Source organism: Heloderma suspectum, chromosome 1 (assembly GCF_057233095.1).
Source record: "Heloderma suspectum isolate Gila_16-S chromosome 1, 16-S_ref, whole genome shotgun sequence".
In the NCBI taxonomy this organism is placed as follows: Eukaryota; Metazoa; Chordata; class Lepidosauria; order Squamata; family Helodermatidae; genus Heloderma; species Heloderma suspectum.
Window position 1 is genome coordinate 200722992 of NC_139458.1, and position 14718 is coordinate 200737709.

The 14718-nt window shown below is 41.6% G+C and overlaps 1 protein-coding gene across 2 annotated transcripts in view; it reads left to right on the forward strand.

Annotated features, from left to right (window-relative positions):
* The window catches only part of NAB1 (NGFI-A binding protein 1), a 58812-nt gene that overhangs the window by 21537 nt on the left and 22557 nt on the right, over positions 1-14718 (forward strand). For both annotated transcript variants that reach the window (XM_084816254.1, XM_084816261.1), the window contains exons 3-4: positions 9586-9719; positions 10375-10426. In XM_084816254.1, the coding sequence (XP_084672380.1) occupies positions 9586-9719; positions 10375-10426 (186 nt within the window). The remainder of the gene's footprint in view (positions 1-9585; positions 9720-10374; positions 10427-14718) is intronic.

The window sequence follows — 14718 nt, forward strand, 5'->3', positions numbered from 1 at the left end:
GTTGTGATCCTGCATTTAAAATGGAAGCAGAAAGCCCCCTTTTAAATGCAGGATTTTAGGCTGGTGTAGAGATGCGCACTGTCTAGACGGGTATAGGATTTTTTAGTTTCTAGGAACCAAGGTCATCCAAACTCGGTTCCCAGAAACCACACTCCCTGCACCCTTATAGCTGGTGCAGTTCTTTCCATGCCAGTGCCATCTCTGCTAAACGAAGCACGGAGAGGGCGAAAACGGGGCATTCCTGGCGGTGGGGAGGGGAGGAGACCACGGAAGCTGTTTTCAACAGCTTCCTATTTGGTCTTCAGGCCCCCTCCCTCCCCCTCCCCCTCCCTGAAGCCACAGCTGGACACACAATAACGTGCATCTGGCCACAAATGCAGGGCTGGTGAGATGATTTCCTCTGTCCTCCATCTGCCCTGCATTGCGTAGTCGGTTGCCTCTGATTTGGAGGCTACTGACTTCTTCAATAGGATTGCACCCTATAGAACACATTTCGGTCCATTCTCTCTGGCAAACCAATTATTTGTTTATTTAAAGCATTTATACTCAGCTCTTAGGCCATAAAAGATTCTGAAGTGGCTTTTTGTTCAGTCGTTAAGTCATGTCTGACTCTTTGTGACCCCATGGACCATAGCATGCCAGGCCTTCCTGTCCTCCGCTCTCTCCCGGAGTGTGCTCAAGTTCAGTACCTGCATTCAGGCTTACAATCTAAAAAGAAATGGCACAAAAGGAAAAGGGGAGGGAAAAGAAAACGAGAACTAAAGCACCGTTTCTTAATGTGACAAGGTTCTTAAAATGACCAGATGTAATGAAGCTGCAATGTAACTGGACGGAATTGGTCATATTAGAGATATGGTAAGAGGTATATAAATCTATTAAAAATAATAATAAATATCATGATCGGCTGGAATGGAAACAGCTCAGAGGGGAGGAGCCAAAAATGGCTGATCTCTCACTTATGGAAACAGTACAAATAGACATGTATAAATGGAAATATGTCCATCTTCACTCACCGAGTTGTTAGTTGGAAAGGGTCCTTTGTCATTTACGATAGCACTCAATGAGAAAAATAAATCACAGTTCTTATTGGGGCATGGAATGACAGTTGGGGTGCTGGTGGGAATTTGTTTGGTTGACAGTTGGAAGAGGAAGAGGATAGAAGGAATTGGCTCGGTGGGGATGGGTTTAGGAGATTACTAGTTCATCCCAGACTTCAGTTTATTGTAAATGCGTTTTCATTGTTCCTCAAATAAACATTTTTTTCTGTTAGCCCTGGTACTTGTCAGTGAAACCCATGCTTAAGGGGTTTGAAAACCTACTGCCACTCCGCAGTGCTGTTAGCACAGTAAGACTGTGACAAGGTTAGTAAGGTGCCTGTTCCAAAATCATTTTATTACGACCATTGTTCACCTGTGATTTTTATCATGGTCCATCTCTGTGGGAGAAATTTGCTTTTGCTTTCTGCTAGTATAAACATCCATTTTATGCAATTAGGCCAGTCAGCCATCTGATCCGCTGTCGTCAATGCTAATGTATAGAAATGTTTCTTCTTGTCAGAGGTGAAGATCCCCCATAACCCTTTGGGTACAGATTTCTTCTCTCTGGGGGAGACTTCAGTTGCTGTTTTCCCAGTGTTCAAACAGGGATTTGAGATTGATGCCAAACGCCTATTTATTAGCCTTCAGCTAATGCCGTGATTGTCACGGCTCTGTTACAGGTGAAGTGGCTTTGTGAGTGCTCTGGACATCCGATGAGAGAGTGCTGCTAACATCACAGTTTACAAGGGCATATTCTCTCTTGGGCTCACTAGGGAGGTGGTGGGCTCTCCTACACTGGAGGTATTCAAGATGAGGCTGGACAGCCATCTGTCAGGGATGCTCTGACTTGGATTCCTGCATTGAGCAGGGAGTTGGACTTGATGGCCTTGTAGGCCCCTTCCAGCCCTACTATTCTATTATTCTTTTCTGCCTTTTCAAAGGGTTATTTTTCATTTTTGGGTGACTGATTCTGCTATATTGCTTGAGCGCTCATATAGCCCATCTGAAGTGGAGAATGCAAGAGAGGTTACCTTTCTACTTGTAGCAATGCCCTGCCATCTAAAAAGAAACCCCAAACCCTTTGCAGGATAGATAGAATCATAGAATAGTAGGGTTGGAAGGGGCCTACAAGGCCATCGAGTCCAACCCCCTGCTCAATGCAGGAATCCAAGTCAGAGCATCCCTGACAAATGGCTGTCCAGCCTCGTCTTGAAGGCCTCCAGTGTGGGAGAGCCCACCACCTCCCCAGGTAATTGGTTCCATTGTCGTATTGCTCTTACAGTCAGGACGTTTTTCCTGATGTTCAGCTGGAATCTGGCTTACTGTAACTTGAGCCCATTATTCCGTGTCCTGCACTCTGGGATGATCAAGAAGAGATCCTGGCCTTCTTCTCTGTGACAACCTTTCAAGTACTTGAAGAGTGCTATCATATCTCCCCTCAGTCTTCTCTTCTCAAGGCTAAACATGCCCAGTTCTTTCAGTCTCTCTTCTTAGGGCTTTGTTTCCAGTCCCCTGATCATCTTTGTTGGGTTCCTCTGAACCCTCTCCAGTTTGTCTGCATCCTTCTTAAGGTGTGGTGCCCAGAACTGGGCACAGTACTCCAGATGAGGCCTAACCAGTGCTGAGTAGAGGGGAACTAGTACTTCCCAGGATTTGGAAGCTGTGCTTCTATTAATGCAGCCCAAAATAGCATTTGCCCTTTTTGCAGCCACATCCCATTGTTGGCTCATATTCAGCTTGTGATCGACAACAATTCCAAGATCCTTCTCGCTTGTAGTGTGGTTGAGCCACATATCCCCCATCTTGTAACTGTGCATTTGGTTTCTTTTTCCTAGGTGCAAAACTTGGCATTTATCCCTATTAAATGTCATTCTGTTGTTTTCTGCCCAGCGCTCCAGTCTACCTAGATCACTTTGAATTTTGTTTCTGTCTTCCAAAGTATTAGCTATCCCGCCCAATTTTGTGTCATCTGCAAATTTGATCAGCATTCCCGGCACCTCCTCCTCCAAGTCATTAATGAAAATGTTGAAGAGCACTGGGCCCAGGACTGAGCCCTGCGGTACCCCATTCGTTACCTCTCCCCAGTTTGAGAAGGTCCCATTGATAAGCACTCTTTGGGTCTGATTCTGTAGCCAACTGTGGATCCACCGGATCGTTGTTTCATCTAGCCCACTGATATCATGGGGCACTTTGTTGAAAGCTTTGCTGAAGTCGAGGTATATGATGTCTACAGCATTCCTATGGTCTACAAGGGAGGTTACTTGATCAAAAAATGAGATCAGATTTTTCTGGCAGGACTTGTTTTTGACAAATCCTGTTTATGCATACATTCAACCAGCCTGACGATCGGTGCTCTCAAATATATTTGTTAAACCAGCTATCTGAAAATCCTTAAGCGAAGATCCAGGGAATGAAATTCTGCATTTTGTATAGGTTTGTTTAGAACTGAGCTATGGATGCTATTTCATTCTTGCCTGCTGGCAAGAGATACTCTCTTGGTCTAATATGGAAATGATTTTCTGCTTGGTCCACTTTTTTTTATAAGTCATCCCTGCATTTTCAGTAAAGATCATTTCTTTGTCAGCTGTAAGGTACAGGTTTTTGTTGGTGGCATCAGTGAAATTTATTTCCTATAGTTTATTTGGGAAAAAATGTTGTGTTCCCCATCTCCAAATTATGGCATTGTTCACTATTACTTGATTTGTCACAGGATTAGATTATTTGTGCTCTTGCAGCATTGTATGTCTCTAAGATGGTAGCAGTCTGATTTCCATCTCTATTCTGGATTTAGAAGCTCCAGTCGACGAACAGGAGTTATACATTCTTAGTATTTAAAAAAGTTCAGATGATGCACTTATTTTGAATAAATGGGAAATAACCACGGACATGACTCTGGTATAAGATCTAATGTCCCTTAGGTAAAATAGATTGCGTTTTAGCCATATATTAGAATTGAGTGGCGCTTAATAGATTGAGTCAAATCTGTAGTTTGAATAAATTTTCAATTTTTTAGTAATAGTTCTGTCCATTTGTGTCAGCTTGTTAAATACACGTAGACCTTACGTCTGTCATGAATAAGTGTGAGATACAAAGCACAGGAAAGGAGAGCAATCAAATGTGTCTGACTTAGCCATTTCTTTGCGTTTGTACAAGTTTGTACTCTGATGACAGATGATATTTGAAAGATAGGGGATGAATACCCAAACATGTTGGAATAAATGTATGTGATTTGACAACTATAATTAAGTTTGAATTGGTACAAAATCTTGACAGATATGATTAACACCCATGATTATGAACACCCTTGTACCCAAGTGAAAAGGGGATGTGTGATTGGTCCAACCAAAGAAGGGTATATGGAATGGACAGAATCTGAAAGCATTTACAGGTCATTCCAATTATAGTGCCACGTGCTAATTTTTACAGCTGACTGTGATCAGGGCACTCAAAAATAAATATTTTAATTGCACTCAAAAAGAAATTAAATCTGAATTCTGTGAGGTGTATATTGCATAATTCCATATTGCTAACTATAGAGGTGTGACAGGGAGCTAAGGACGGCAGAAGGCCTCCCCCTTGAAAAATCCCACTCCATTTGACTTATTTTTTAGTTTCTAAGAATTCTCCAGGCATTATTCACATACCTGTCGAGCCTTTTTTCACAGTCATAAGGACTAGAAACCTGGGTTATTTTAAGGAAAACTATGATTTTTCAGGATGCTCCTAGTGTTAGAGTTGGCTAGCATGGTACAGTGGATAAAGTGCTAGATGTTCTGCCTGTCCATGAAGCTTATTAATTGGCTTTGAGCAAGCAGCCCTCTTGAGCCTCATCTATTTTACATGGTAGTTGCAAGGGTAGAATGGGATAATCCTGTATGCTGCACTGAGTTCCCTGGAGGAATGGGCATGATACCACTTGTGCAGTGGTATCATGGGACACGCAGATTCCTAGATATAGATAACTGGTAACCATTGCTCACAGATGACAGCCTGATCTGACGCATGTTCATTTCAAAGTAAATTCCATTGATTTAAATGGACCTTTTTCCAAGTACATTTGCTTAGGATTGCAGGCAATGAAGCATACACTGAAATGTGATTGAGCTGCTTAGGGTTTTACTTTATGATTTTATATAAATCCATTCATTCTGAAGGTCTCAGCACTTGAGAAATTTTACAGAGACTTTCTGATCTCCTAATTCTGTTAATACTTATTAAATCTCTCAGACCCATCTCTCCTATTTTAGACGGACTGAACAACGTTAAGCGAATGTCGACAAACGCCAGCATAAGCCGATGCATCCCCCCATAACCTTATTTAGCATTCTTTTGTGATGTGAAGATTTGTTCTGATTGGGCTTGTTAGAATAGTCACTGAGATGAACTTGTGGCTCTTAGTTCCTGATGTGGCTCCTTAGAAGTTGTGAAGAGACAATACTGGGCTCAGCCTTGGCCAATGTAATTTCATGCCTTCTGCTCTTTCTTTAAGTTACACTGAGATGAGGTCTGTGGTGCTGCTGGGCTCATAAGGTGCAGAGATCCTGGGCTCTACATTTCTACATGTGCCCCAGTGTTTATAACACTAAAGACCGTAAAGTGCAAAGCAGAGAGAATGTGTTTGTCAGCATGCGAAAAGTGCACACTGTGGCCATAGCTGTGTGTTTACAGGTGTGCAGCTTCATTTCACACAATCCCATGTTTCAGCAGTGCAAGCACAGGTGGGTCTGGCTCTCCATTCTTTTGCTCTTTCCCACAGAACTAGAGTACGTTTTATTAGGTTGTTTAAAGATAGGGCATTCCATCTTTGTACAATGCTATTAATTGCCTGTTCTTGCTGTTGGCTCCATGCCCAGAAGCATTTTAGCACAGTGCTAACTTTAGGCCATGTGAAACAACCCTGCAAAAAAGTCAGTAGTCTTAGTGTCTGGGTTCGTACAACACGCTAACCCACACTCAGTGGTTTAGTGTGGGTTGTTTTTTTAATTGTGGGTTGATTGTTGACCTGTGAGTGAGCGTGTTTTCTCAACCCGTGACATTTTTCTCAGGGTGGCTTGTTAACTATGCAGTGTGGCTTTTTTCCCCTCAAACAAGCCACCTTGAGAACCGATGGTTTGTTGTTGGATTGTTCAGGGTGGTTAACAAAAGCCACCCTGCAGAAAATGTCCTGGGTTCAGACAACACTCTAGCCCATGGCTCAACAAACAACCCACATTTCAACCACAACCCACGCTCAACCACTGAGTGTGGGTTAGTGTGTTGTGTGAATAGCTCCGTTCCGCAATTGTTCTGCTTGAGAAGGTCCATTTGGTGAAGTTCCATGATAACGTGGGGATGTGCTGAAATTCCCTGAGATATGTTGCTTGTCATTTGGCTTCCCTTGAAATCCCTTCGATGTTTCACCTGGGTGGGAAATCCCAAATTTCCTTTGAATTAAACTGGGTGAAATTTTGATGGCAACTCTAGTTAACCCCAGTTTTCTCATGGCTGAGGGTGAGTAATGTCTGGCAAATGTGGAACATATTATGAATCAGAGCTGACAGGTTCATTATAGATCTCAATTCACTGAAGAGGGAACAAAGATATTATTTTTTCAGTCTTTCATCCGCAGACGGGTGGTTAAATTAGGGAAAGGTGTGGGGGTTTTTGTTTAAGATGCTTCCACCCACCCCACACTTTTTTCTCCTTATTGTGGATGTTGTCATAGGGCAGCCTTCCCTCAACTAGTGCCCTCCAGATGTTTTGGACTAGAACTCCCACCATTTCGACCGTTGGCCATGCCGGCTGGGGCTGATAGGAGTTGTAGTTCAAAACATCTGGAAGCACCAGCTTGGAAAAGGCTGTCAAAGGAGATCTACTTTGCATCTACTGCAGTTCACCCATGTTTAATATATATTATATTGGCTTAGATCCAAAGAACCATGAGTGGAAGAAGAAAATGTATTAGCATTATTCTGTGAACCTTTGCACCAGTGGAAGACTTTTCCTAGTACAGTGCCACAGTGTATTTGAAGTTGTGAGAAAAATGATGAATGAGGAAGATCCAGGCCATAGCATATACTCTACAGGCCCATACAAAATCTTGAGATCTTGTGCAAACGGAAGAACTTCTCTGGGGTTGGGGCTGTTTTCTCTTCTGCTAGGTCAGAAATGGCCAACTTAAATTAGCTAAAGTCAAAGTTAAAGTATCTGATTTTTATACAACACTGCATGACTTTATTTCATGTATAGATCAGGGACTTACACAGTAACTATTCTGGCCTCAACACTTTGGGCTGTATGGCTATCCAGGCAGTTAAACTCACATCTAATCCAGTTTTGTATAACTCAAATCTTCATCTTTATTTAATGTAACATAAGCAATAAATAACTAATAAATACAGAATTAATACTTAGAGCATCTCTACACCAGCCTAAAATCCTGGCTCTCCAGGGTTTCAGGCAGGAATCTTTCCAGCCCTACCTGGAGATGGCTGGACTTGAACTTGGGACCTTCTGCATGCAAAGCAGGGGCTTTGCCACTGAGCTACAGGGCATCTCTGCACCAGCCTACAATCCTGCATTTAAAACGGGGCTTTCTGCTTCTATTTTAAATGCAAGATCACGACGACTCCCTTTTTCACGTGCTTCCTTCCCCCCTCCCCCTTCCCCCTCCTTCTCCCCGTATCTGAGTCTTCCATATGTTTCATTGATCTTGCTCCTCTTCTTGCCGCTTTTCCACTTTTCAGGGAGGGAACTGAAGTGGAACATAATGGGGTAATTTGATAGCTCCTTATCTGCGATCTATTTAAAAATGGAACAAAGGGCACTTAGTGCAGGAGATGCCTTGGAGGTTCACGGCGTCATCTAAAGAGCCTGCAAACTGCTGTGATTGAGCGACCTCAGTAACAGGATAAAAGCTCCATGTGAAGGAGCCCTTAGTAATAGAAGGATGAGAGATGGATGAGATGACTAGATGAGATGAAATGGAGGTGATGAGCTGAAGTGGATTGATGAGATGAAAAGACAATGCTAGGCCACACCTTCAGGCTGCAATCCAGAGCAGCAGCAGAGAACCAGGCTTTGGGGAGTGGGGGTTCTTCCAAACTTGAGGAAGAGCTGGTGCAAACCAGATAGAAACTCTTCCTAGGGACAACTAATCAATGCAGGGCATACAGGTTAAACTAGAGCAATTATAAATGCAAAGGTTGGGGGCAACATCACAAAATAACATAGTGCCCAATTGGAGTGAAACAGTAACATCTATCAAAGTCTTTCCTCAGATTACAGGAAAGAGACCAAAGGTGCAATACTATGCATATTTGACAGAAAAAAGTCCTACACCTCCATGGCTGGCTGGGGAATGATGGGGGTTGTAGGACTTATTTTTTTGTCTAAACATGGATAGAATTGTGCCCTAAATACTTTTTTGCTGTTATGGAGAACCATAAAGAAAATCTCCAAACAGCCAATGTGAAGTAAAGGAAAAATATGTTAAATGTACTGCCCTTTTTCAACAACTAGGTTTAAATTTGATGTAATTTACTTTTATTTTTTCTCCTTTTCATTTTGTTTATTTGGAAAACCAATAAAAACTTATTAAAAAAGAAAAAAATCACCCTTATGTAAATGGAAGAGGCCTTCTGCTAGCAGAAGGGTATCTTTGTATCCAAGCCATGATAATATGCAGACCTGCTGTGCTGTACCTCAGGGCCAAGCAGATCAGGATCTACAGATAGATGGCTGGACGATTTGCAGTAGATTGGACAGGCTTTCTGATTCCCAGTTGCTTAACACTAGCAATAACAAATAGGCCTTTTCTAAGTTAGGCTGTTGAATTACTACAGATGAGGAATTCCAACTGTAGATTTGAACTTGTATATGCAGGTCATGCCAGTGGATAGCTCACAGGATGCAGTAGAGAACTGGCTTCATCCCCCAGCCACTATTTTGCACCTGGCTGTGGTTGGTGGACCTCGGGGTTCTAGTAAGAAATAAAGTAGACCTCAGAATCCTGAAGTCTGTCTGCCAGTGCGTTACCTCATCCATAGCTCATTTTAAAATAAGCTGTGGTTCTAAAAAAAATCATCTGCCTCTGATCAATAACTATTTTTGTTGTATTTATTTGCTTCAAAGGGAATCTATATTATTTTCAACACTGATTTTTTTAATAAAGATAAAATAAAGTTCTTAATGGTATTTAAAGGTGGGTTTTTGGATTTTTGGGGAAGTGGGTCTCTACATACCTGTAGTAAATATATTAGAGCAGGGATGGGCAACTTGAGAGGTCCTCCAGATATTTTGGCCTAAAACTCTCTTCATCCCTCACCATTGGCTATTCTGGCTAGGGCTGATAAGAGTCGTAGGCCAAAACATCTGGGGGGCTCAAATTGCTCACCTCTGTATTAGAAGATAGGTACAATGGCAGGCTGAAGAAATTTCTCCAGATTTCTATATGTATTTCTAATGTTTTTGTACAACACAAAACATGCTTACAGATGATGGGATATTTTTTTCCCCTAGAATTGATATGGCTAAGGCAGTGAAACTTTCCTTGTGTTCTTTTTTCTAGCTCACCGTTAATGAAGCAGCTGCTCAACTGTGTGTAAAGGATAATGCACTGTTGACCCGAAGGGATGAGCTCTTTGCACTGGCACGGCAAATCTCTCGAGAAGTTACGTACAAATATACTTACCGGACCACCAAGTAAGCTACATTTTTTCGCACCCTAATAGCGTTAATGGGGTTTATTGTGAAGTATTAAAAATCTGTTTTCGTTCTTGTTGCATTGCTGTCAGGGTCTAATTCTCACAGCCCTGGTTCATACACATGACTAACTGTAGGTGTGGTGGGGAGACGTGAATGTTTGCGCATTTCCACTACACAGTCATGCGTAGGCATTTGTCACACAATCGCCTACCTTTTTTGAGGGGAAAGGATTGCACAACATATCTGTGCATACAGCTGCATCTCACATTATGTGTAAGTGCATTGAGAGCATGGATATGTTTGTGCTTCCCCACCACTTTTAAAAAATAATCTTTGTAGAAAACTACTTTTCAAAAATCAGCTGACATGCATAGAACTGTTCACAGGATAAAATCTCCCCTCTGACATGCTAGTTTTCTTTGTACAGGGAGTTTTTATATGGAGGAGCACTCAAATATGTAAACTCTACTTCTGTTGATTCTGTAGATTAACTGTAAGACAATTGTTTGTGAAACTATCCTAAAATCAAGAATTGCATAAGGAATTTAATTAGCGAAATCTCTCTTTTCATGGGCAAGGATTTTTCCAAAGATTTTTTTTCTGAAGATAGTATATACTATCTAGTAAAAAAAAATGTGTTTTCATCTCCTAGGTCTAAATGTGGAGAAAGGGATGAGCTGTCACCAAAGAGAATTAAGATAGAGGTACTGTATTTTAACTTGTTCTTCTTAGTTGTAATTACTAGAACTGACTTGCATAAGAGAAAATAAAACCTATGAAGGCATCTCTAGACTGAGAATGGGTATGTTCTCCCCCGTTCCCCAGCTAAGAATCCTTTAAAATGCAATGCATTCTGAATTAAATATGATCCAGTTTTTCTAAGGCTCTGTAGATGTTAATTAGAACTGAGGGTCATCGGAACAGTGCAGGGAATTTGTGGAGTCACATGATTAGAGAAGAAAACTAGAACAGCGATTAGGATGAAACAGATATAATATGATTACAACACCAACACCACCCCCGCAAATGTTATATCAAAAAATATAAGTGGCTTGAAATTTGTGTTTGATGATTTTCATAATATTTATGTACTGGAATGTGCAACGTGTTCACAGCTGGCCCTTTGCACACACAGAACACCTATCTTTATTGACATGGATGAAAAAGATCTTGCAGATGGGGGGAGTTCTTCTGCCCAAAGATTGCTAGATTGGAGTGGTTACTTGGCAAGAAAAAGAAAGGTCATCTAAATTTTGTGAGAATATAAAATCCAAGTGTTTTTTTTCCACACAAGACTTGGAAAGAAAGTACTGATTTGAATTTAAATATTTCACTTTGAAATGTTGGGTTTGTTCTGTTGCAGAAGTGGGAGACAAGTGGACCTGCAGATGTTGGTGGATTGTAGCTCCCATTAGCCCCAGCCAGCATAGCCAGTGATGAGGGATGCTGGGAGTTGGAGTCCAATAACATCGGGAGGACAACACATTCCCCATCCCTCTTCAATTGGAAACTCTTCAATAGGAATAAAATTGATCTGGTTGGGATTGCATCTAATGTGTTTATCAGAAGGATCCCATCTAGCTTCTGTCCCAGTAAAGAAAATGGAGTGCTGTGTTAGGCAAACATTATTCCAGTGTAGTTTTCTGATCTTTCAGCTGTTGTAACTTACCATCCTCTGAACTTTTGTTTGAGGAGTGTATTAGTCTGGGGGTCCTGATCCTGTCAGGTCCCAGTCAAACAAGATTCATGGGTTGCCAAACTGAGACAAAGCCATGGATGTGTCAAATCCACAGTTTATTGATTTCACACAGGTGATAAATGAAGAAAGAAATGCAGTGCTGTGTCAATTCAAACCTGACTCCTCGCCAGTTCTTCCGGTGTCAAACTGACTACAAGGAGTCTTCTGCTTGTTGTAATTGGCTGTGCTAGCACGTAATGCTAAGCGAAGAATCCTGTCTTAATAAGACAGGATCTGCATGAGTGGCATGTGAGTGCATGCAGACTATTTGCTCCCACTTTGTTCCTTCCTTCATACCAATGGGGAAACTAACCGGAAAGCCATAGTAAGCCATAGGGTTTTTTTTTTTAAATTATGTGTGAACTGGGAACTATGGTTAATTGCTTCCAAACAAGCTAGGATTTGTAAACCAACTTTAAAGTATGCTTTAATTAAGCCAGGATATTTTGGCTTAGCATTATGAGCAATCATGGCTATTAAGCTAAATGGTGGTCTGAGCGGAGGTCTTGTTCTGTAATCAAGTGATCTAAACATAAATGGTTTTGTTTGTTTGTGTAGGTGGAACAACATTGTGTTTCATTGTTCAAGTCTTCCTGATTGTAGGAAACAACTCTCAAGGAGTAACTCCTGCCACTTCCTTTGGGGACTGTGTCTCTGTCTAATGTACCAAGTTGTTGCTATTAGGAAACAATTTCCAGATAGTCAGAAGATGTTTTTCCCTCCTAACTACAGAGATAATGACTACATGTAGCAAACTCTGAAGATTTCTTCAGTATTTTTCCTTTTAAGATTTTGTTTTAAAATAGAAGAGGTGTTTATTATGTTTTAAAAATTGGAGCGGCATACGAAGAAACTGCTGCTCCTGATGAGTAGTAGAGATTTTCTTGGGTCTCAGAATCTCATAGCATTTTCAGATTGGAAGGGACAGAGTGCATCAGTTAGACAAATCAGCTGTCCTGCAGTAAGAGATCCTATACCTAAAGTATCCAGGGCAGATACTTGTCCTATCTAGCTGCTTTTCTTAATTTTCAAGGAAAGAGAGACCACACCCTATCTCTGCAGTTTTCTATTGCAGAACTGCTTTTATAAGCTAGGAATCAAACAGCTACTTTGGGCATACCCAGTAGCTTATCCACACCAAGTGTGAAGTTCTTCAACTCCCCCCTCCCCTTGAATAGCAGACCTCTCTTGCCATATCAAAAACTCCCTTTGAAAATCCCCTCTGTTTCAGAAAATGTTTGTCACATTGTTGGAAGTGCTACTCTCCCCAAAAAATAACAGATTAAAGCCCTCCTTGGCTTCATGGAATGCATTGCACAATTCTTTGGCTTCTGGTTGTAGTTGGGAAGCTCTTCCTAATATTTAATTCAAATCTGTATCCCTGGAGTTTCCCTCCCCTTTTTTTCAGTTCATTCAAAGGGCTTACAAACTCTTGACATATCAATTCTGCAAATGCATAGGAGATTTTTTTCCTGTGCTTTTCACCCAGTTAGAATCTTTTAAATTTGTAGGACAAAATAAATAAGAATTATCCATTCTACAGGAATTTCCCCTTACAAATATTTTTAAAATGTACTGAAAGTTGGTTCAAACAGCTATATGCTGCACTGAAGTAAAATAGTCTTTCATGACTGATGACATAGACTAGGTTCAGATGACACATTAACCCATGATGGTTTATTTAACCCATGAGGATTTATTTAACCCATGGTGGGTTTGCATGTCGAAGGGGGAGGAAGAGCAGGAAGGGAACTGTGAGGAAGGAAACTATGTGCTTCAGCATACGTTTCCACCGAAAATCAAAGTTACACAATTATCCAGTAGTGCATGTGGCGGCTCTCCATGAGGATACCCCGCATATAAATTTTCACCCCATTCCAGTTAACGTTCAAGGAGTTGGGCCCCCACCCCATTTTTGGTGCACATGGCTGGAGATCAGGGAAGGGCTTGGAAAAACTGCGTGGGAAGTTGGGTTGCCAGGTACAGACCATCCCAGGCCCTGAGATTTCAGGGCCCAAACCTGAGACCTAGGGATAGTCCCCAGTGATGTCATGGGGTGGGACCCAGTGATGTCATTAAGCATGATACATTAAGCGTCAACCACAGTTGCTCAGAGCATGTAATTCAAATAAAAAACACAAAGTCTACCAAATGAGAAAATCTTTCTTTGGTTGTAAATTAAGATAGAAATCTTAGCTGAAAGGGGGTGTTCCCAGGTCCAGCTGAAGTGAGGGGATCATTCCTTCTCACCTGTTTACAAAGCCTGGATAGGGAACATTTACTTTAGCCTATTCATTTCTGGCAAGAATGGTTTAAGTGCCCCCAGGCCAATCATCAGAAGGCCATTATAGGAAGAGGGGAGCCTAAACCCCATAGGACTCAACGGGACTTACTTCTGAGTAGACATGGTTAGGATTCTGCCGTTGTTGGTAAGGCTTGACTAGTGGAGCTTCCTCTCAAAATTTTCCATACCCCACTGAGGCTTCTTGTGTTTATCATTCTCTGTTCAAAGATGAATGTCTTCTCTGTTCAACTATTCTTTTCACACAAGATACCTTGATTCAGACTGTAATATAACTAATTACAGTGCAACATTGCATCCAACTGTAACAGTAAGGAAACCCAATATGACCACATTTGTTACACATGTGTAGCAATCACAACAAAAATTGTAGGATATTTGCCCACACACTACAGTAGTGGGATTTTTACATTGTTTCCACCACTGTCAGAACACACCCAGTCATGTGAAATGCTGTTCTTCTGCTGACATCTACACAGTGGTACCTGCATGGTGCTGAGATGAGTCCATAGATGACTTGGGGGCGGGGGGGGGGGGAGAAGCATCCAGGTCAATCACAACTACAACACTAGTTCTAGCAAAAACAACAACAACCACCAAATGCTGTACAAAGCAATAAAATCGTACAATGTCACACAGGCATTCTTGCCATAGAATCTAAAACAGAGCTCATGAAGGGTGCTGGCCAAACCTGTTGCGCCTCAGTGTTGCCTTACGTGGACTGCACATGCCCCTGCAACACACCCTCAACACTGCAGGGAAAGATCAACAGTGCTAAGCTTCTGAGGAACTCCAGGGCTTCCCAGAACAAAGTCTTGAAAACCACTGCTCCAGTGCAGAGATACCATCATGCATATGCATGCTGGGAGGTAGAGAAGATGGATGGCAGATTTCGGCACTATAAAGCCATCATTTCTTTACTGCATCCCTTCATACAGCATTTTTGTTTAATTGAA